This window comes from Hyperolius riggenbachi, chromosome 2 (assembly GCF_040937935.1).
Source record: "Hyperolius riggenbachi isolate aHypRig1 chromosome 2, aHypRig1.pri, whole genome shotgun sequence".
Classification (NCBI taxonomy): Eukaryota; Metazoa; Chordata; class Amphibia; order Anura; family Hyperoliidae; genus Hyperolius; species Hyperolius riggenbachi.
The window spans coordinates 328,376,453-328,399,305 of NC_090647.1; the positions used below are offsets into that span (position 1 = coordinate 328,376,453).

General features: G+C 44.0%; 1 protein-coding gene across 1 annotated transcript in view; it reads left to right on the top strand.

Annotated features, from left to right (window-relative positions):
* The first annotated feature begins 33 nt into the window (after positions 1 to 33).
* SNRNP40 (small nuclear ribonucleoprotein U5 subunit 40) overlaps positions 34 to 22,853 on the top strand; it is a 36,680-nt gene continuing 13,860 nt past the window's right edge. The window contains exons 1-5 of the mRNA XM_068269297.1: positions 34 to 234; positions 9,260 to 9,389; positions 11,576 to 11,669; positions 20,847 to 21,012; positions 21,730 to 21,852. Of these exons, the coding sequence (XP_068125398.1) occupies positions 154 to 234; positions 9,260 to 9,389; positions 11,576 to 11,669; positions 20,847 to 21,012; positions 21,730 to 21,852 (594 nt within the window). The 5' untranslated portion in view covers positions 34 to 153. The remainder of the gene's footprint in view (positions 235 to 9,259; positions 9,390 to 11,575; positions 11,670 to 20,846; positions 21,013 to 21,729; positions 21,853 to 22,853) is intronic.

The window sequence follows — 22,853 nt, forward strand, 5'->3', positions numbered from 1 at the left end:
ACGTCACGTGATGTTTTTACAGCAGCGTCTTCGAAATACGGCAGTCTCGGATTGATGACGAAAACACTTGTCGCCGGAACAGTGTGGAGTTGGTGCCATTGAGGGTGATATATTTTTCTTTGCAGTAGAATTGTGAAGCAGTCAGACGGAACCATGATTGAGCAGAATAAGAGGAAAGGAATGGAGCTGGTGGCTATGCAAGCCAAGAAGCCGCGGACTGAGTTGGTGGCAGCGGTGAGTGCTGAAGGAGGGGGGCTGAATCATTTCCAGACTAGCAGTTCATGTCCTCATTCTGCAGTGCGGGGATTGCAATCCGCGAGGCGCACTAGAGCCAATCAGATAATTTTTGGTTACGTTTAGTTTACATGCAATTTATATTATTAGTTTCCCATAATCTGCACGAGATCTGAATAAGCTTACATGCCAATTTTGATCGCTGTGAGCTTTCCAGCACATAGATTGTGATGAACAAAGTCTATCAATGCGAGTGGAAGCAGTGTGGTGAATGAAAACTGCTAACCGTGGTTCAGTTAGTCAATGTTTTTATTAGATTATGTTTATTACACAGCCAGAGTCAGGTTACACTTTTCTGCTCAGTACCTACTCTTTGATAAACATGTACAGAAGGCTGGGAATACACACGTATACAGGGGCATAACTACCATGTATGGAGCTCCCATGCAAAAACAAAAAGATTGCATGTGGCCCCCCTAGGTGGCTATTGTTACGCCCATGCATTAATGCTTAGAGTGAGTGGAAGAGTGAGCACCTGTTTTGAGCTTATATAAGACCGTGCAGGCTTGAGGAAATTGGGGTATGTGCAAAATGTGCTAAATAAATTCTATGGTGCAGCATGCACTGTACTGTGTAGAGGTCAAAAGTTGTAGGAAGTATTCCACTGGGAAGGGGGTAGCAATAGCAGTTGAATGCAGGGCTGTGGAGTTGGTACAAAAATCTTCTGACTCCTCAGTTTATGAAACCACGACTCCCACTCCGGTTGCCCAAAATTGCCTCGACTCTGACTCCACAGCCCTGGTTGGATGAAAGTTCAAATAAATCCAACTCCTCTTAAAGAGACTCTGAAGCGTAAAAAAGATAAAATGAATTGGTTGCGTAGTACGGATAATTACTAGAAGATTAGTAGCAAAGGAAATAGTCTCATATTTTTATTTTCAGTTATATAGTGTGTTTTATAGCATTGCATCATTCTTTAAAGGACTTCCAAGGCCAAATCTACAAAAAAAATTTTTTTTAAAAAGTTAGATACCCATATCAATTTGGAAGACATGGAGGACGCCGTCCGCGCCCTCCGTGCCGTTCCGCCGGGTCCCTGACGCTCAATAGCTCCCCGAATGGCTCCCGACCGCACGGCCCGGGTCGGGCTCTCCTGCCTGCACAAAGATGGCCGCTGGAGCTGGCCGCGGCTGCACAGTCCGCATAGCCGCGAGTGCGACTGCGCAGCTCTAGGGCCAACCCCGCAATCCACGCTACAGGAAACAGCCTTCCGATTTGGCATCGGAAGTCTTTTAATATGTGCAGTGTGCACACTACTCAGCATTCTAAATTATTTTTTTCAGGGCAGTCTTGCGACCTATTGACCTGTCCTCTAGCAGAGAAAAAGAAAATTCTTCACTGACAGCTGAGATAATAAACTCCAGTGGACAGCCCTCTCTGCGACTTTGAAAGTCGTAGAGCTTAATGGCTTTTTTTGCATAGAGATAACAACTAAAGTTTCTTAACTCTCCCTGTACTGGAAACAATTAGACCTATGTCTCTGATCCTAATGTTTTATTTCTTAGCTGTACTACACATACAAATCATTATATCATAATTTATTTTTTTCCGCTTCAGTGTCTCTTTAACCTCCTTAGGAGTATGCCCAACACTGTGTCGGCATACCGCTCTGTGGCCCCAGGAGTCCCCCTTAAAGAGTAACTGTCGGGCATGAAATCAATTCTTTATTTTTATCTGGTAAACAAGTAATAAGGATGCTAATCAGGCAATCCAAAAGTTAAAATCTCTATTACTTTTCTTGTTTATACAGTGGGTTGCAAAAGTATTCGGCCCCCTTGAAGTTTTCCACATTTTGTCATATTACTGCCACAAACATGAACCAATTTTATTGGAATTCCACATGAAAGACCAATACAAAGTGGTGTACATGGGAGAAGTGGAACGAAAATCATACACGATTCCAAACATTTTTTAAAAATGAATAACTGCAAAGTGGTGTTTGCATAATTTTTTAGCCCCCTTTGATTTGAGTGCAGTCAGTTGCCTATAGACATTGCCTGATGAGTGCTAATGACTAAATACAGCGCACCTGTGTGTAATCTGTCAGTATAAATACAGCTGCTCTGTGAGGGCCTCAGAGGTTATCTAAGAGAATATTGGGAGCAACAACACCGTGAAGTCCAAAGAACACACAAGACAGGTCAGGGATCAAGTTATTGAGAAATTAAAAGCAGGCTTAGGCTAGAAAAAGATTTCCAAAGCCTTGAACATCCCACGGAGCACTGTTCAAGCGATCATTCAGAAATGGAAGGAGTATGGCACAACTGTAAACCTACCAAGACAAGGCCATCCACCTAAACTCACAGGCCGAACAAGGAGAGTGCTGATCAGAAATGCAGTCAAAAGGCTCATGGTGACTTTGGACGAGCTGCAGAGATCTACAGCTCAGGTGGGAGACTCTTTCCATAGGACACCTATTAGTCATGGACTGTACAAAGTTGGCCTTTATGGAAGAGTGGCAAGAGGAAAGGCATTGTTAACAGAGAGCATAAGAAGTCCCATTTGCAGTTTGCCACAAACCATGTGGGGGACACAGCAACTATGTGGAAGAAGGTGCTCTAGTCAGATGAGACCAAAATGGAACTTTTGGGCCAAAATGCAAAACGCTATATGTGGCGGAAAACTAACACTGCACATCACTCTGAACACACCATCCCCACTGTCAAATATGGTGGTGGCAGCATCATGCTCGGGGGTTGCATCTCTTCAGCAGGGACAGGGAAGCTGGTCAGAGTTGATGGGAAGATGGATGGAGCCAAATACAGGGCAAACTTGGAAGAAAACATCTTGGAGACTGCAAAAGACTTGAGACTGGGGCGGAGGTTCACCTTCCAGCAGGACAATGACCCTAAACATAAAGCCAGGGCAACAATGGAATGGTTTAAAACAAAACATATCTATGTGTTAGAATGGCCCAGTCAAAGTCCAGATCTAAATCCAATCGAGAATCGGTGGCAAGATCTGAACACTGCTGTTCACAAACGCTGCCCATCTAATCTGACTGAGCTGGAGCTGTTTTGTAAAGAAGAATGGGCAAGGATTTCAGTCTTTAGATGTGCATGTGTATTTATTTGTAAAAAAATTTTGGAATGATGTATGATTTTTTCGATCCACTTCTCACCTGTACACCACTTTGTATTGGTCTTTCATGTGGAATTCCAATAAAATTGATGCATGTTTGTGGCAGTAATGTGACAAAATGTGAAAAACTTCAAGGGGCCGAATACTTTTGCAACCCACTGTAAATGATCATTCCCCAGTTTACTTGACTCTTATTTGGTACGTTGCCGCACAAAGGAAGATGCAGGGCATGCTGGGTTGTCCTTTTTTTGCTTCTGAACATTAGTTAAGTCTGAGGGGAAATAAAGAAGCAAAAAAAGACAACCCAGCATGCCCTGCCACTTCCTTTGTGCGGCAAAGTGCCAAATAAGAGTCAGGTAAACTGGGGAATGATCATTAAACAAGAAAAGTAATAGATTTTAACTTTTTTGGATTGCCTGGTTAGCATCCGTATTGTTGTTTACCAGATAAAAATAAAGAATTGATTTTTATGCCCGACAGTTAGTTATACTTTAATGAAATTATTTACCTAAATAACCGTAAAGCCTCTAGCTAGCACTAGGCTAGGTAGTAAGAGTGTCGGGCACCCCCGGATCCCCCGCGATCTCCCCATTAATAAGTTACCAGCCCCACCCCCCCTCTTTGGTTCCAGCGACCGTGCAGCCTCCCATCACAGCTCCGGTCTCTGGGGAGGATCGGGTTTGCTCATGAAGATCCTCCCCATATTGAATAACCGAGCTGTCCGGGGAGGCTGCGCCGATCGCTGGATCCAGGCTGGGTAACGTATATATGAGGGGAGCGGCGGGGATCAGGGGGTGCCGGAGACTACTACTAGCTAGCTAGATGCTTTACATTCATTTGCAACAATAATTTAACAATCGGGCAAAAAGTAACAAGACCTCCTCCTGAGCGGCGTAACGCTCAGGAGGTTAACAACAGATACTGTTCTGGATATTGAGATTGTGTAGGCAATCCATAAATTAAAAAAAAAGTGTAGCAAGGAAGTTAAGTCTGAGCTTAAGGTCAGTTTTAGAAATTCATAGCAGGCAGCAAAAAATTATGCTGCTCTAGATTTTGGTTTGTTTTGCTCTACGTTTTGGTCTTGTTTAGTTTTTTCATTAAATTGTCTGCATACATTTTAAGTACTTTAACAAACTTCATTATGCAGACATAATTGAGTTGACTACTTCAGAGCCCTTTATATGTTCACTTTAATATCTGCTAACATTGATTATATCAGTTACTGAGATGGGAGTGTTTACTTCATCTTACATGCACACATTGCCAGCCTACCCCACCAGTCTGTAACAAACTCTCCTTTATCCATGATCTTTTCACTTATGCTGGGAATACATGATGAGATTTTTCAGCAGATTTACTGTCCAGTGGTTTTTCTGATTGATTTTTTTTTCGATCGTTTTTCCGATCGACTTTCATTTACTTCTATGAGAACCTATCAGGAAAAATGATCAAAAATCAGATCGGACCTGTCGGAAATTATCGAACCATCTGTCTGCCATAAAATCTCATGGTTTATGCCCAGCATTACAATGCCTTCACATTCTTTGGGGTCACTGAAACTTGGCTGACTTCTCCTGACATAGCCTCATCTGCCACTCTCTCTTATGGGGATTCCACTTTAGTGGCATAAAGGAGCATTTATCAGAGAGGAAAATGCCTACCCCACCACCATGTTTATTTCTAATTGTAGGAGTATGCTCCTACAATTAGAATTAAACATGGTGGTGGTGTGGGCATTTTCGTCTCTGATAAATGCACCTTTATGCCACTCGCTCCTATTCCTTCTCTCTCACTCTACCATTCTTTGAAATTTATGCAGTCTACTATACTCTCCCTCTAAACTCCAAATTGTAGTTATCTACTGACCTAGTGGGCCTGATTTTGTTTTCTTATATCATTTCTCTGCATGGCTTATCCCTTAAGTTCCTGTTCTCTGAAAGCCCTACCATTATCAAGAATGATTTTAGCATTCCTCAGTGTTCTCCCCAGAATTTTTTTTCTAGCCGGGTGGGGCGCGATGGGGAATGCAGAGCTGGTGCAACTCTGCTTACAGGATTGGAGGAGAGTCAATGATGGCTGGGTGCTCCCCAAAATTAGCCAGGAGCTCGAGCCTGGTGAGAATACTGTTTCTGTTGACACCAGTAATTCTGTCACCACCAAACTTCTGACACTTCCTTCTTCCTATGGCTTGTCTCAGTGTTCCACTGCTCCAACTCTCACTGATGGCCATACGCTTGGCCTCATATTTGTTATTCATTGTTCTATTACTAATTTTACTAATGTTTCACTTCTTTTCTCTTACCATAACTTACATGTCTTCTCACTCTCTTCCTCGTTTCCTACTACACTGGCACAAGTATGCTCACATATTCGCAGAAACTACCGCAACCTAGATATGCAATTTGTCTGTGACGCACTGACACCTCTCCTCACATCATCCTTCACTGATCCAGACTCGGCAGCTACACACTACCACAGCTCCATGGTCATGGATGGCTTCACGCCTCTTATGGCCCGTACTCACGGGCAGCAAATGTTGCCTGTCGCCAGCACACCTGAGCGTGTGGGCGACAGGCCGGCGACAGCTCCTCGCCAGGTCCCTCCGCGTACACACGCGGAAGAGGGACCAGCGGCGAGGCAGAAGCTGTCGCCAACGTTCCTCCTCCCTCCGCCGGAAGCTCCATATACTTTAATGGAGGTTGCTGTCGCTAGTCCGCGTACTCACGCGGACTAGCGACAGTTGCGGCGGAGGTGCGGCGGCGACTGTCGCCATGCGATTGAAACTTTCAATCGCATGGCGACATGAGCGACGGGCGACAGTTCGGGGTGCGCGCGCGTGCAACGGCCCATACTCACGGGCGACCTGTCGCCGCAACACGCGCGCGCCGCGTGTTGAGGCGACAAAAGTCCCTCGTGAGTATGGGCCATTACGAATGTCTGCCCTCAGCATGTCAGTTGCCAACCTTGGCTGACCAAAGTTACTAAACAGTTGAAAAGGTGCTCTAGAATAGCTGAACGGCATTTGAGAAAAAGTAACACAAGTGTGAACTTAATTTCTTACAAAAAAAAGTCTTAAAAAAACTTTAGAGACTCTGTAACAAAAAAGTGCCCCTGGGGGGTACTTGCCTCAGGAGGGAGAAGCCTCTGGATCCTATCGAGACCTCCCCTATCTTCCTCCATTCCACAGTGGTCTCTCTGGGCCCCTCCGAAGCCGCAGCCAACAATTTGTCAAGCTGTGGCGCAGTAGCAGCTCCCCGATGGGCTAAGGGGGAAATGGCTGATCCCAATAGCTGACCCTGCGACTTGCGCCTGCGCAGTAGAGCGGACACAACTGGGATCAGCTATTTCCACCTGATCCCAAGCCGAGAGCTGCTATTGTGCCTGGGCTGGAGCCGGGAAGGTAAATATTTACATGGCCACTGTTCTTAGGGGCCCTGCGAGACCACCGTGGGACGGGGGAAGCCCTGATAGGAAAATAGAAATGTACTCTTTGGCAAAACAGTCATATTTTCCTTCCTTAATATCCTCCCACTGCACAATCCAAAGCACTTGTTCAGCACTTTTAACTTACTTCTTCGTCCCCTTCACTTTACTTCTCCTCCCTGCTTATCAGCTTGAATAATTTGAAACATATTTCACTGATAAAATTGACAAAACCCCTCTCATAGACTGCTTTCTATCTGCCTTTTTTCCACTCTCTCTCCACCTCAACCTCTTAAAGGACTTCAGAGCCCAACGCGGTAAAAAAAGGTCTGTACTTGTATGACGTTGGAAGGCACGGAGGACGCCATCCGCGCCCTCCGTGTAGCTCCGCCGGGTCCCCGCTGCTTAGCCTCCCCCGGCCGGACCCCGACCCCACAGCCCGGGTTGGGCTCCCCTGCCTCCTCAAATATGGCTGCCGGAGGAGGCCGCGGCTGCGCAGTCCGCACCGCCGTGAGTGCGGCTGCGCAGCTCTAGTGCCTCCCTCCCTGAACCACGCTACGTAGCGTGGATCGGGGAGAGAGGCCCTAGAGCTGCGCAGCAGCACTCGCGGCGGTGTGGACTGCGCAGCCGCGGCCTCCTCCGGCGGCCATATTTGAGGAGGCAGGGGAGCCCGACCCGGGCTGTGTGGTCGGGGTCCGGCCGGGGGGAGGCTAAGCAGCGGGGACCCGGCGGAGATGCACGGAGGGCGCGGATGGCGTCCTCCGTGCCTTCCAACGTCATACAGGTACAGACCTTTTTTTACCGTGTTGGGCTCGTAAGTCCTTTAAAGGGAGCCAGAGACAAACGTATTTTAAAAATGAAAAAAAGATGCTATACATACCTGGGGTTTCCTCCAGCCCTATAAACTTGGATCGCTCCCACGCCGCCGTCCTCCGCTGCCTCTATCGCCGGTACCGGGTCCTGTCACTTCCGCCAGACGCGGCCACCCTTCCGCATGCACAGGGGCTCCCTCTGGCTCTGTACGCATGCGCCTGCTCAGTACGGAGGGAGCGCACTGCGCTTGCGATGACTGGCTCGACTGGCCGAAATGACAGGACCCGGCAGCGGCGGACAGAGGCAGCGGAGAAAGGCAACGTGGGAGCGATCCAGGCTGATGGGGCTGGAGGAAGCCCCAGGTATGTATAAATGTTATTTTTTCGTCTCTGGTTCTCTTTAACCACCTGTCCTTTGGATCCTATTCTCTCCCATCTCATTCCTCAGCTATCCTCATCCTTCATGCCTGTACTAACATCACTATTTAACATAACTCTTTCTGCTGGCATCCGTCCTTACTCAGAAAGGCTGTTAAAAATCATCTGACTCCTCAGTTTATGAAACCACAGACTCCAGGTGCCCAAAAATTGCTCTGACTCCACAGCCCTGTTTGTGACACCACTACCTAGAAAACAATCGCACTCGCCAACTACCGCTCTGTGACACTTCTCCCATTTGCATCCAAATTACTTGATTGGCATATGCATGCTGAACTTAGTGATTATTTATCTGCTAACTCCCTTCTTGATCAGTTCCAATCTGGCTTTCACTCTAACTATTCCACAGAAACAGTTCTTACTAAAGTGACCAATGATCTTTTTACAGCTAAATCCAAAGGCAATTATTTCTTACTCCTCCTTGATCTGTCATCAGCGTTTGATACTGTTGACCACCTCTTACTCACAGATACTTTCATCTGAAGGCATAAAGGGCCTTGCTCTCTTCTGGAGATCTCCCTATCTCTCTGGAAAGTCTTTCACATTATCTTACTTGGAGCAGAACTCCAGTCCAGTGTGTGTGTGTGTGTGTGTGTGTGTGTGTGTGTGTGTGTGTGTGTGTGTACGTGTACGTGCATAGGCTTACCGCACCTCCCGTGGGCTGGCATCTTTATCTGTTCAGCTGTAACTGGCCCCATTCCAAAGCTCTGTTCGGCAGGGTGGGCACAGGCGCAGTATATCTGCAGGAGTACGCGTGCACTCCTGTTAGAAGACGTAGCCAGCACACGCAGTCACCTGACCCGGGCATGCTACATGTGCATGAGCAATATGTCCACTATGGTACCTGGTGACAGCGCACGCCGGCTACGTCTTCCCTTGGAAGTGCGCATGTACCCCCGCGGACATACTGCACCTGAGCCGAACGGGGCTTAGTAACACCCTTACAAAGTCATTTCTCAAAGTATGGTGCTTAGGAGTAATATTTGACTCTCTCTCTCTTTTATCCATTACATACACTCTCTAACCAGCTCCTGTCATCTGCAGCTCAAGAACATATCTCGCATCTGACTTTTTGTCACTCAGGATGCTACTGAAATCTTAGTACATGCTCTGATAATATTTTGTTTGGGCTATTGTAAACTGCTTTGTGGATAACCAACAGAATTTTTAAAAGAAAATTTTTTAACTCTGTATTGAATTTTCTTCTTTAGGGACCTCCAAGATCATCCAGCCTTCAAGCACCTATTATGCTGTTGTCTGGACATGAAGGAGAAGTCTATTGTTGCAAATTTCACCCCAATGGAGTAACATTGGCATCTGCAGGATTTGATAGATTAGTCCGTAAGCACTTTTCTTTTTTTCCATAAAATGTCATAAAAGTCTGTTATGATTTATTTTTTAAATGTGCAGCGCAGCAGATCCACATTAAAGCCACTCTTCTGTGATTTAAAAATATCCCTCCACATATGAAATAAACAGCAGTCTCAATATTTAAATGTTTATAGAAATAAAAATCTTGGCAGCCATGTGACTTCTTGTAGCCACACATTCGAGGAAGCTGTCCATGCAGAAGGGACCTTGAGTGACAACCTGGCTATACCTCTTTTAGGACACTCTGAGAAAGCATGAGTAGGAGTGTGTGCCATCCCACTTTTATATAGACTATAGCAGGGCAGAAGAGAGTGGCAGGAAGTGACAGGCCATGAGCATAACAAATCTTTTTGTAAGACCAAGAATGCTATTTATCAGATTTATGGAGGGGGCAGTATTTACATACTTTACAACAATGTTAAATATTAACTGAGTGGGATGAAACTTAGAGATAACCTGAAGTGAGAGGGATAGGGAGGCTGCCATATTTATTTATTTATTTTTAAGCAATACCAGTTGGCTGATCCTCTGCCTCTAATACTTTAAGCCATAGACCCTGAACAAGCATGCAGCAGACCAGATGTTTCTGACAATATTAGCCGCATGCTAGTTTAAAGAAAACCTGTACTGAAAATAAAAGTCAAAATAAGCATACACAAGTCATACTTACCTTCCATGTAGTCTACTCCTCAGTGTCTTTCTCCTGTCCCGCGTCTTATTTGTTCACTATGATCAAGGGAATTTTCCGTCCTCCATTTTGAAAATAGCCATTACCCATAACAGCTTTCTGGTCAGCACACAGTTAAACTGTAACATCGCCCACTTGAGCCATAGGGAAACATGGATATTACCTGGTACATCAGTTTTCCTCTCAGCTATAACTGACAGCAACTGATATTTTACTGACAGCAACTGATATATTTCAGATCTGACAAAATATTGTCAGAACTGGATGGGATTATTGTCAGAAGAAAATGGTGAGCTTCTGAGAGGAACTGATGGCAAGGTAACTATGTAATGTTCATTTGAAGTTACCTCATGTGTTTATTTTAAATATTTTTACTCAGTACAGGTTCTCTTTAAGGTGTGTGGTTCAGACATTACTGCAGCCATAGAGTTCAGCAAGATTACCAGACAACTGGTATTGTTTAAAAGGAAATAAATATGGCAGCCTCCATATACCTCTCTCTTCAGATTCCCTTTAATTATGCCAGCAAAGAGAAAGTAAGTGACGTGCATGCCAGACAACTCAATTCAGTTATGGTTGGCAACGTTACATAGACATTTGGGTTGAAAAAGACATGCGTCAATTGAGTTCAACCAAAAAATAAGGTACAACATTAGTCTGCACTCATACATATTCCTGTTGATTCAGAGGAAGGTGAAAAACCCTTACAAGGCATGGTCCAACTAGCCCCAAAAGGGAAAAATGTTCTTCACGCATGCAGATGGCAATCAGATAAAATCCCTGGATCAACACCACTGGGCATTATCCAGTAATTATAGCCATGGATGTCCCTCAACGCAAGGGAAGCATCATGTCTGGCAGTACTTCTCCCATTTCCACGCATCCTATACCAAAATATTATGTTTTTGTCTGGATAGTGATATATCTGTTATGAGAGGGAATATTCTGATTTTTGAGGACAGTGCCAAGGTCATCTTCACATTGGAGTTCACAAGAAATAAAAAAAAAAGTCCACCTGATTTCTCCAATGATTGATAGGCTGATCCTTTAAACTACTTGTATACATTTGTTTTTGTGTTCTGCCATTCTAAAACCCTAGTACCATATGTCCCAATTACCAGTCCCCTTGCCTCCTACGTTATACAAAAGTTTTCGGAAAGCAATTTAATGCTCTGTCCTTAAGTATGTTCACATTTTCTTCTACATGGATTCAGGCGAAGCAGGTGGAAACTAGGGGCCGCTGTAGCTGATCGCCAGACCCCAAATTGCATCTCCCTCTAATTGTGTGTCCGATAATGTTGTGTAGCTGTTGCTGGGGATAGGTGAATCCTTTCCATAAGACACTAGAGACGGTGTCTCTATGAAGGGTGAAAGGATTATATATTTGTATTGGATTTCTCATCTGACTATAACATTTTAGTGTTAAGTGGGCATATAAAATATAAGAAAATATTTTATTATTTTGCAGTTTTATGGAATGTGTATGGAGACTGCGATAACTATGCAACGCTAAAGGGCCATAGTGGAGCTGTAATGGAATTGCATTACAATACAGATGGAAGGTAAGTTAATGAAACTATTAGTTTTTCCGTCAGTTTTATACTGTATGCACACTTACAAATAAGCATTAGTCTCGGCTAAGCCAGTGAGTGGCACGTGTGGGGTGCTTTTGATGATCTCATTGCTCATGTTTCCATGCAGTACTGGGAGCACCAATAAACAGTGGCCCCAGTGCAGAGATGAGCAGACCCTAATAGTCTTGCAGCAAAAATAGCCACTTTGGACTCAGTTGCTGTGGAACCAATGCAAATTATTGCACTTAGGATTTGATTTAATTAATCACTGATCAGTTTTACCACCTCCATTTAGAATGAGGGTTTACCTACACAACATGTTCATAATATTTGTTGACCCTCATACTACATGGAGGTGGTATCATTGCCCAGTGATTGGCCAATCATAATTGAGTGTGTACAATTGAAGCCTTCATCTCTCCTGGTGACACAAGTCACATTAAAGACCTATGTTCCCATGGATGATAAACCTAAAGGGAAATAAGGTTGCACCATGTAAAGGAAGCATACCATGGACCACCTTGAACAATTAGAACTGTAATATATTGAACATGCAGTTGCACAGACTAGTCTGTTCAGTTGCATCCATTATGAACCATTAAAAATGCTGTGGTGTTTATATATCTGAAAAAAATGTTTCCAATATGGTTCATTGTTTTTACAACTGCTACATGCACCATACATTAGTTTTAGAATTGTGGATTTTTTTCTTTGTTTTTCCATGAAACTAGCATAACATTAAAAATTGGGAGATCCAGGATTCAGTATTCTAATTTTAACAAATGAGTCTTGAATGAATGAATGAATGCTTACTATCTATACAAAATGTGGTTATAATAACATATATGTGAAAAGTTAACTTCTTAACTCATTGATTTTATAAGCTGGTTATTTGTGCATTTGTGGCCTGTGGCAAACAGGGCTGTGGAGTAGGTACAAAAATCCACCGACTCCTCAGGTTAGGATTCCACAGAATCCTCGACTCCAACTCCTCTAATTTGCATATTACAATCTTGTTGATTGAAAGTATGTAACATGAAATGCATCTCTTAACTGCCAACGCTTAGGAATTTTAACTGAAGTGAGAGTGATATGGAGGCTGCCATATTTATTCCCTTTTAAACAATAAGGGCCCATTTCCACTTGTGCAGTGCAAATCGCCGCGGTAAAAATTCGAATGCGAATTTCGCATGCGGGTGTATGCGAGTTTTCATGCGAATTTGCATGGCTGACGATGTATGCGAATTAAACCATGGCAGTGCTGGTGTGATTTTTCCATTGTTTCTATGTGAATTCGCATGAAATTTCGCATACTCAAACCGCATGCGAATTTCCTATTAAATACATTGTATGCGATTCGCATAGCGGTATGCGAATTCTGATGGCTCTGCCGTGCAAATTTTTTCTGCACAGAAAAACGCAAAGGAATCCTGACAAGTGGAAACAGTCCCTACCAGTTACCTGGATATCCGGATGATCTTCTGCCTCTAATACTTTTAGTCCTAGACTAAAACTATTCCTTGGTAAGAGTACTTGTAGAAGATACAGACAGGAACAAAGAACATCTATCAGGCCCTAGGCAATGTAACTGTGAGTACATGTAAGAGTGATGTGCAGGTACTCTGCATGGGAATAAGGAGATTCTTCCTCTATTACACATTCTTCATGTACAATCTGAACCAGGTTTATGGGTGATAGACAACACCTCTGTGTTCAATGAGCACAACATTCTCAGTGGATTCCCTGCAGCTCTGTGTGAAATGCATATGTAGCGTAAAGAACTACTGTGTAACAAGGTAAACCTGAGATAGAGGAAATTAAAGTTTTATACATACCTGGGGCTTCTTCCAATCCCCTTCAGGCTAATCAGCCCCCGCTGTCCTCCGCTACCTGGATCTTGAGCCAGTCGGGCATAGTGCGCATGCACACACTCCGCCGCCAGGAGTTTACTACACCTGCGCAACACTATTGCGCAGGTGCAGAATGCTCCTGGCTGTGGGAGCTGCACACGGCCGGACTGTACTGACTGGCTGAATTACCGGGACTCAGTAGAAGGTCCAGGTGGCGGAGGAGGACAGTGAGGGACTGATTAGCCTGCATGGGGCTGGAGGAAGCCCCAGGTATGTATAAAACTTTTCTTTTCATCCGTCTCAGGTACCCTTAATTCGTAATCACCAAACCAAATTTTAACAGCATATCAAATTATTTGATTTAATGAGCAAAGAGGGTGCATAAATTTTGCATAAACCAGCATCAACGCAGAATTATTTGCATCTCATTGACCATCTCTAATAGAGACACAGCTACATATCAAGCTTTACTCTTACAGCGTAGATGTTGTTTAGTATATATGAGATTCCTGTGTACACATCAAATATACACTCACAATCAGATCTGTATATCTGACTTTAAAAATACGGGGACTGCTTTGTTGAAGCAGCACAAGTAACTATTTTTTTGATTGGTTTATTTCATTTTTGTGGACTAAGCAGAGCTATTACTGTATATATAAATTATTTATGATGACTGTTATCTGAGAAATAAAACGTTTTATCATATTTTCTATTTTAATTACAGTTTAAATTCATTAGGAGTCTGAGTCGGTGCATTTTTTTCCCAGCTCCAACTCCAGGCACCCACAAATTGCTCTGACTTCTCAACTCCGACTTTGAAGCTCTGGTGGCAGATGAGCAGATCCATGGGGTCCATACATTCACCATATATTTTTAGCGTTTAGCAATGTTTCTGAATGATTCATGTTTTGTGAACCCTATCCACTTCAGAGGCCACAGTAGAATCCCTGCTTATATGACAATTTAGAATGCATGCCCATAGATAATGGCTTCACCTAAGGACAGCACCAAAGAAATGTATCCCTGTGTTTATCTGGATGGATTCAACTAATTACTTATTTTAGGAAGAATTAGATTTTGGCCTCTGTAGTGGTGGTCAAGTTCTAATAAATGTGCTATAGGCCAAATCGTACAACGATCTTGCTAATATTTATACTGCGCCGGGATTGATGTAGCTGTACACATTTGAGTCGTATTGGAAACTCTTTTTGATTTTATCCAGTGATCCTCTGGGACAAGACTCCGAGATATCCACGCCCCTTCCAGGAAATATTTCAATCCCTCCCCTATAAAAGAAAGGCCATGAGAATCTCCCCTCAGTTTGAAATATTTCCTGCGCGAGAAGGAGGTTTCTTTCCCTCGGGTGAACCAGGTCTGTGGTAGGTAGGGCCTGGGGAACCTTGTAGGGGGCTGCTGAGACTGAGTTGGTCAGTCTGGCAGCATCAAGGTTTATTACCTTGCCTCGTGTTTGCTCCCTTAAGAGGAGGGAGAAAACGGGATGGCGTCCTCGATCCCTCTGGCCTGGTTGGAGGTGGCGGTGGGCTGTCTTGCACGCAGCTGGAGACAGCGTCAGTGGAACAGAAGATCCATCGGGTCTGTTCTGGGGAAGTTTTATAGCCGCGCGCGCGGCTACCGCTGACGTCACTTCCACTTTCTAAATGGGCTGTTTGGATCATGTTTTGCAGGCAAAAGATGGATCCAAGAGAAAGTGCCCAGTATGCAATGCACGACTGCCAGCTGAATGGGAAAAGACACTCTGCAAACCCTGCTCTAAGAAGGTTTTAGCAGAGGATGGCCTCTCTGTCAAGGATACAATAAGAGCCTTTAGACAGGAAATGGCTGATACTATTAAACAGTTTAACTTCTTTGGCTGAAACTAAGACACAATCTAAACCAGAAGCCCCTGTACCAGCAGTTTCTTCTACTTCAGAAGGGGAGGTGGGTTCAGATTCTCATGATAGTGCAGAAGAATTTAAAGAGACCCCGTCTAAATTTAAATTTAAAGTAGGGGACACAGAGGGCCTTATTGATGCTATTATTGATAGCTTACAGATTGATAAAGGGAATTCAGATTTGTTAACTCCTCATGATAAACTCTATGAAGGGTGGCAAGACAGAGAAGGCATTGTTTTTCCAGTTCATAAGTCTATTCGCCAGTCTATCCTGAAGGAGTGGACCGAGCCTGATAAAAAACTTGTTTTTTCAAAGGAATGAAGAGAAGATTCCCGTTTAGTGAAGAGGAGGTTAATTTATGGGGTAAATGTCCTAAACTTGATACGCCCTTTTCTCAGATGGTTAAAGAGGGAGAGTTGGCCTTTGAAGATTTAGGCTCTTTAAAAGATCCGTTAGATCGGAAGACGGACGCTTTTTCAAAACGTACATGGGAAGCTATTTCGGCTATTTTTAGGCCGACTATAGCTTCTACGTGTGTATCAAGAACCATGTTGTTGTGGTTGGATCAATTTAAATATAAGATTCAGGAGGGGGCTTCTAAGGAAGAACTTCTGGAGGCCTTAGAATTACTTTTTAAAGGCACTAGCTACCTGGCAGATGCATCAGCAGAAAGCATCAAGTATACAGCGAGAGCAGCTGGGTTAGCCAATGTTACTAGAAGATCAGTTTGGCTTAAAACTTGGGAAGGAAGTATCACTTCAAAATCCAGGTTATGTTCAGTCCCTTTTACAGGTAATCTGTTATTTGGGCCTGAATTGGATGCTACTTTGGAAAGGACTTCTAGTAAAAAGAAGGTCTTTCCAAAGAAAAAGGTTACGCAGCCTACCAAACGTCCTTTCAATAGGCCACGTAATCAGCGTCAAGGACAGTCTAAAAGGAAAGGATGGTCCTTTAACAAAAATGGTAAGGGGGGTTTTCTTATCAAGCCCCAGGATAATAAAAAACCCCAATGACCATCAAGTGGGGGGTCGACTGAAGAACTTCAGCGAGGTGTGGAGAAATTCAGTCGCCAGCCCATACATTTGCGCAATTGTGAAAATGGGTTATCGAATAGAGTTCAATTCTGTTCCTCCCAACAGATTTATGATAGCAAGAAATCCGGTAGATGCCGCAATGTCGCAGGAATTGTCTCGAATTCTGAAAGTCATGGTAGATCAGAAAGTGATCATTCCAGTCGTTCGGTCGGAACAGGGAAGGGGGTTCTACTCTTCCGTGTTTCTGGTAAAGAAACCGTCGGGGAAATTCCGGTTAATTCTCAACTTAAAGAAATTAAATCCGTTGGTCAAGTACAAACAATTCAGGATGGAATCGATTTATTCTATCAGAAATCTGTTGGAAGCAGAGTCATTCATGGTCAATTTGGATCTGCAGCATGCATATTGGCATGTTCCCATTCACCCATATTCACAGAAATACCTCAGGTTTGCCGTATCTCTAGAAGGCACTCTGTGTCACTTCCAATTTACTTGCCTTCCCTTCGGGATCAGTTCAGCACCTCGCATTTTTACAAAAATTATGGCGGAAGCGTTAGTTCCTCTCCGGGAGCAAGCTATCCAGGTGATTTTTTTTATCTCGACGATATTTTGATTTTTGCCGATTCAGTGGAGCTTTTGAAGGCACATCTAGAGACTTCTTTGAGGTATCTGGCAGATCTGGGGTGGTTGGTAAATCGAGACAAATCTGTATTGATACCAACTCAAACGATAAAATTTTTAGGAATGATGGTAGACACGTCAGTTCAAAAGATGTTTTTGCCACAGGAGAAGATAGACAAGGTTATGAACGAAATAACCGGTCTACAAAGGAACCCAAAAGTTTCCTTAAGAGTGATAATGAGAACTCTGGGACTTTTGTCTTCCACAGCTCCAGAAGTTCAGTGGGCTTTGGCACACCAAAGGCTGCTTCAATCTTTTCTATTAAAGAACTGGGACAGATCTCAGCGGAACTTGGATCAGGAAGTGATGCTTCCCTTAACAGTCATCCGGGATTTGGACTGGTGGCTGAACAAGGGAAATCTGTCCCAGGGGAACTTATGGGTATACCCCAGAGAAGTAACTATCACAACAGATGCCAGTGCTTGGGGGTGGGGTGCTCACGTGGAGCATCAGGCCTTTCAGGGACAGTGGAATCAGGAAGAGAAAAAATTCTCGTCCAATCGGAAAGAATTGAGGGCAGTAAAGTTGGCTCTCATTCAAGCACAAAAGATTGTTCAAAACAAACATGTTATGGTGAGGTCAGACAATTCCACCACTGTGGCATATATAAACAAGCAAGGGGGCACGAGGTCGGAATGGTTGCAAGAGGAGGCAAAGGAAATCTGTACTTGGGCCCAGGTGAATGTGCTATCTCTGAAAGCTCTTCATCTGAAGGGTCTTCAGAATCTAGACGCGGACAAGCTAAGCAGGAATGCTGTTCTTCCGGGAGAATGGGCCCTGAACAGAGAGGTTTTTGCTCTGATTTCAGATGTCTGGGGTGTTCCTTCAATCGATCTTTTTGCGACGAAGCAGAATGCTCTTCTGCCAGTTTTTTGCTCGATAAATCCAAGGGACGAGCCTTGGGGGATAGATGCGCTGTCACAAGTATGGAACTTTCCTCTGGCGTTTGCTTTTCCTCCTCTGCCTCTCATTCCATTAGTCATCAAAAAATGGAAGGAGATTCAAGCCCCATTAATTCTGATTGCGCCGGTTTGGCCAAAAAGAAGTTGGTTCTCAATTCTAAAAAAGTTAGCTGTGGAACCTCCTCTGAGGTTGCCGGACAGGAAAGATCTACTGTACCAAGGAAAGCTTTGGCATCCGGGGGTGGAAAAGTTAAAACTAGCAGCATGGATCCTGAGGTAGTTTGGCTTAAGAGCAAGGGACTTTCCAGTAGAGTTATTCAAACTTTATTGAAAAGTAGAAAGGATTCTACCAGAAGTATGTATATTAAGTATTGGAAAACTTTTTTTCATTGGTTATATTCTTCCTCCTATGATTCTTTTTCTATTCCAGCATTATTGGATTTTTTGCAGGAAGGTTGGGAAAAAGGTTTATCGGTCAGCACATTAAAAGTGCAGGTTTCAGCCTTGGCTGCCATGACAGGTAAAAAATTAGCTGCGGAGGACTTGGTGGTAAGATTTTTTAAAGCTATTAGTAGACAGGTTCCAACAAAAGCACCTAATGTGTCCCCGTGGGATCTACCGTCAGTGCTAAAAGGGTTATCCAGGACTCCATTTGAACCATTGGACCAGAGTGATTTATTGCATGTTACAATTAAAACTGTGTTCCTCACCGCCATATCTACAGCTAGGAGGGTCAGTGAGATACAAGCGTTATCTTGTAAGCCTCCATATTTTCAGGATTTAGGAGACAGATTAGTTTTGCAGACAGACCCAGGGTTTCTTCCCAAGGTGGTGTCCAAATACCATAGATCTCAATCTATTGTTATTCCTTCCTTTAGTATCCAGGGGGGGAAAAAGAAGGATAAAGATCTGTACCTAGTAGATGTTAGGTGTATTTTACACTATATCAAGACTACTTCAGAATTTAGGAAGTCGGATTCCTTGTTTGTCCTATTTGGGGGTAAGAATAAAGGTTGCACTGCATCCAAATCTACTATATCTAGATGGATTAAGAAAGCTATTAATATGTCTTATTCTTGGTTGAACCTGGAACTCCCGTTGTCCTTCACGGCACATTCAACTAGAGCAGTAGCATCATCCTGGGCACATAATTCTGGTGCTACCCCGGAGCAGATTTGCAAAGCCGCTACGTGGTCAAGTTTTAACACTTTTGTGAAACATTATAAGTTGGATGTGTTATCAGAACAACAGCAAGCCTTTGGTCGTAAGGTCCTGAAGGCTGCTACCCACCCTGAGGTTTGATTCTTGCTTATCATCTCGGAGTCTTGTCCCAGAGGATCACTGGATAAAACAATAGTTACTCACCGGGTAACATTCTTTCTAGTGATCCTCTGGGACAAGAGTCCCACCCGATTGGGGTATAATAGATTAATTCTGTACTTGGTATGGAGCGGTTCATAGTATAAATAAGTGAAAGGAAGAGTTCTAGACAGTTATTATTTAAGACTGAGGGGAGATTCTCATGGCCTTTCTTTTATAGGGGAGGGATTGAAATATTTCCTGGAAGGGGCGTGGATATCTCGGAGTCTTGTCCCAGAGGATCACTAGAAAGAACGTTACCCGGTGAGTAACTATTGTTTTTCTGGACACATTTGTGTCCCTGGAGCTGTAATGCAAATGAACTGTTTCTGGTTCTAACCAGGCTGAGGGCTCTTTTACACTACACCTGATTCTGGTTTTGATGCAATTTTACATACGATTCAGATTTTTTTAAAAAAAATTCTCTGCATTTTTTTTCTTGTGTTGCTAGCATCCACTAATAATCGGAAATCAGATTTGCAGTTTAAAAGAAGCCTCAAATAGATGTGCTGGCAAGCTGACTAAAAAGCGTTTAGAAGTTTTACACCTAATTACGTTTGACGATATACATTTTCTGTGTTATTCCTGTTCAACGTCCCATCCAATGACACTGCTTGGAGTTCTCATTTAAGCTCTAGAAGCATATGTATGCAGTTCTATGCGTTGCCAATGAATACAGTTTAAGGCCCATTCACACTTAGAAACGCAAAATGCGGGCGATTTTTGCCTGCGTTTTGCGGGAGTGATTTTTCCGCGATTTCACGCGCAAAAGTGATTGGACAGTGCAATTTTTCTGCGACCACGTTTAGCGCTTCTATAGCACTGAAACACAATTACGGGGAAATCGCCTGAAAATGGTGCAGGTTACACGTTTGCGTTTCACAATTTTGGGCGATTTGCGGCGATTAGCGCAAATCGCCCAAGTAAGAACAGGCCCATAGACTTTTATTACACTAGCTCTTTCAAAAGCGCTAGCGTTTGAGCTTTTTGCCGAAATCGCCGGCAAAACGCTCAAGTGTGAATGGCCCTAAGGATGTGCACAGGATCCGTCAGCCTTTTTTCCCTTTAGGTCAGGGGTAATGGTTTGTTGTATAATGAGAGTAATGCAGCTGCCCTGCTGCTGCTAGGATCCTGTGTCTGAAAGTAATCCAGGACATTGTCTGCATGGAGTTTGTATGATCATGCTTGCTTGGGTTTACCCTGAACGTTCTGGTTTTTGCTGTCACATAAAAATATCTACTGCTCAGTTTTTTGGCTACCACCAGACTGTTAGTGATATGACTTTACTGCAGAACGTATTGGCACTTTCTAGACGTGTAGCAATAGTGTTTGTTAAAATGTTTAAATATGTCAACATTTTATGTCCTTTTCAGTTACACTGTTTGATCTACATGTACCCTTTAGGTACATTGTTATAATTCACTTTTGTGTTCCTCTGTTCAGCTATCTCTTCTCTGCATCAACTGATAAAACAGTTGCAATTTGGGATTGTGAAACCGGGGAAAGAGTAAAACGGCTGAAAGGACACACATCATTTGTGAATTCCTGTTATCCAGCAAGGCGAGGTCCACAGTTAATCTGTACAGGCAGCGATGATGGGACAGTGAAGGCAAGTACCCCTTGTAATAGCGAAGGGAAAAGATTTTTGTTATCTCAGTATGAGTCTATGTGAAATAATTGGTAGACCTACAGACTCTTATCACTTCATCTTTTTTTACACTCAAGAAAGGAACCTTTCAAAGATATTAAATAGAACCGCTTAGGAATGTGCCTTTTTATCCTCTATAGCACCCCCCCCCCCTTCCCCATTAGACACTTCAGAGGCTACAGAAGCACTGTGGTATGTCTGGTCAGTCAAAATAAATGTACCTTGCAAAAGTATTATTCACCACCTCCCTTTAGACCTCAGCCGGCAGAACTTGTGCTGTAAATTCTTGGAATGCTTTGATCTCTCTCTGCTAGCAGAAAATATAGAAACCGAAAGCAGAAATCCTCTGTTATTGTCTCGCACTGCCTCCTAGTGACAAGTGGCCATGCATACACATTACAGCAGTACTAATTGGTAGCAAGGAATTGTAACAAATAAGAAATAAAAAGTGTTAAAATAAATTAGCCTGGAGCACTTGCAAGCCTCTAAATTGGCTGTTAAAGGAAGTTGAATTGCACTTTGATTTTTGTATCCAGAACAGGATAGTAGTAGAAACTCATTCCAGGAGCCCTGAAATGATTCAAGTGCAAAGTATGATGAACCTCTTTACATCACGATTTTAGATTACAATGAATTATTTGCTAATCCTTTTGAATTTCTTTGTTTTGTACATCACAGCTTTGGGACTTCAGAAAAAAGGCAGCTGTTCAGACTTTTCAAAATACATACCAAGTGTTAGCTGTTACTTTCAATGACACCAGCGACCAGATCGTCTCTGGGGGCATAGATAATGACATAAAGGTGAGAATTCTGCAATGTTACATACCGTATTTTTTGGAATATAAGACACACCTAGGTTTAGAGGGCAAAAATCTGGGGGAAAAAAATGTTTACAGTATATACTAAACCTGGTGCGTCCATATTCCAGGAGAGTATTGTACAGTACATGTTCTCCCCATTGTCCTCTTGTGTCCACTATGTGTCCCTTTCTGTCCCCCTGTGTGTGGCATCCCTTCCTGCCACCTTGTGTGGTCCTCCAGGCCCCTTGTGTCCACTCCTGTCCCCGTGTGTGTGTGTGTCTGTCCCCTCCTGCCCTCCTTGTGTGTGTTTCTATGTCCCCTTCACCCCCCCCCCCCCCCCTGTGTGGTCCTCCAGTCCTGTGTCCCCCTCCTGTCCTCCTGTGTGTGCCCCCTCCTGTGCATGTCCATGTGTGTGCCCCCCCCCATGTCGACACTCTCCCCCGGTAACAATACCTCCAGAGCAACTCACCTTTGTATGGATTCCAGCGCTGTGTAGTCTGCTGTGTGGTCCTCCGCCTCCAGCATGTCAGCTACACCTGTAAATGTAAAGTTAGCGCAGAGACACTCGCCTACTCAGCAGCGGCGGCAGGATCTGCAGACATCTCGGTCCCGGGAGGCCGAGATGTCTGCTCACCTACTCGGCGGCAGCCGCACGATCTGCAGACATCTCGTCCCGGGAGACTTCTCCTAGTGACGGCTCCTGCTAATGAGTCATGGGGAATGACTCATTGAATCATTCACAGGAGCCTTCTCTAGGGGAAGCTGCGCGGCTCCCCCTAGTGACGGCTCCTGTTAATGATTCAATGAGTCATTCCCCATGACTCATTAGCAGGAGCCGTCACTAGAGGAAGCCTCCCGGGACAAGATGTCTGCAGATCGTGCCGCTGCCGCCGAGTAGGTGAGCGTCTCTGCGCTAACTTTTCATTTACAGGTGTAGCTGACATGCTGGAGACGGAGGACCACACAGCGCTGGAATCCATAGAAAGGTGAATTGCTCTGCAG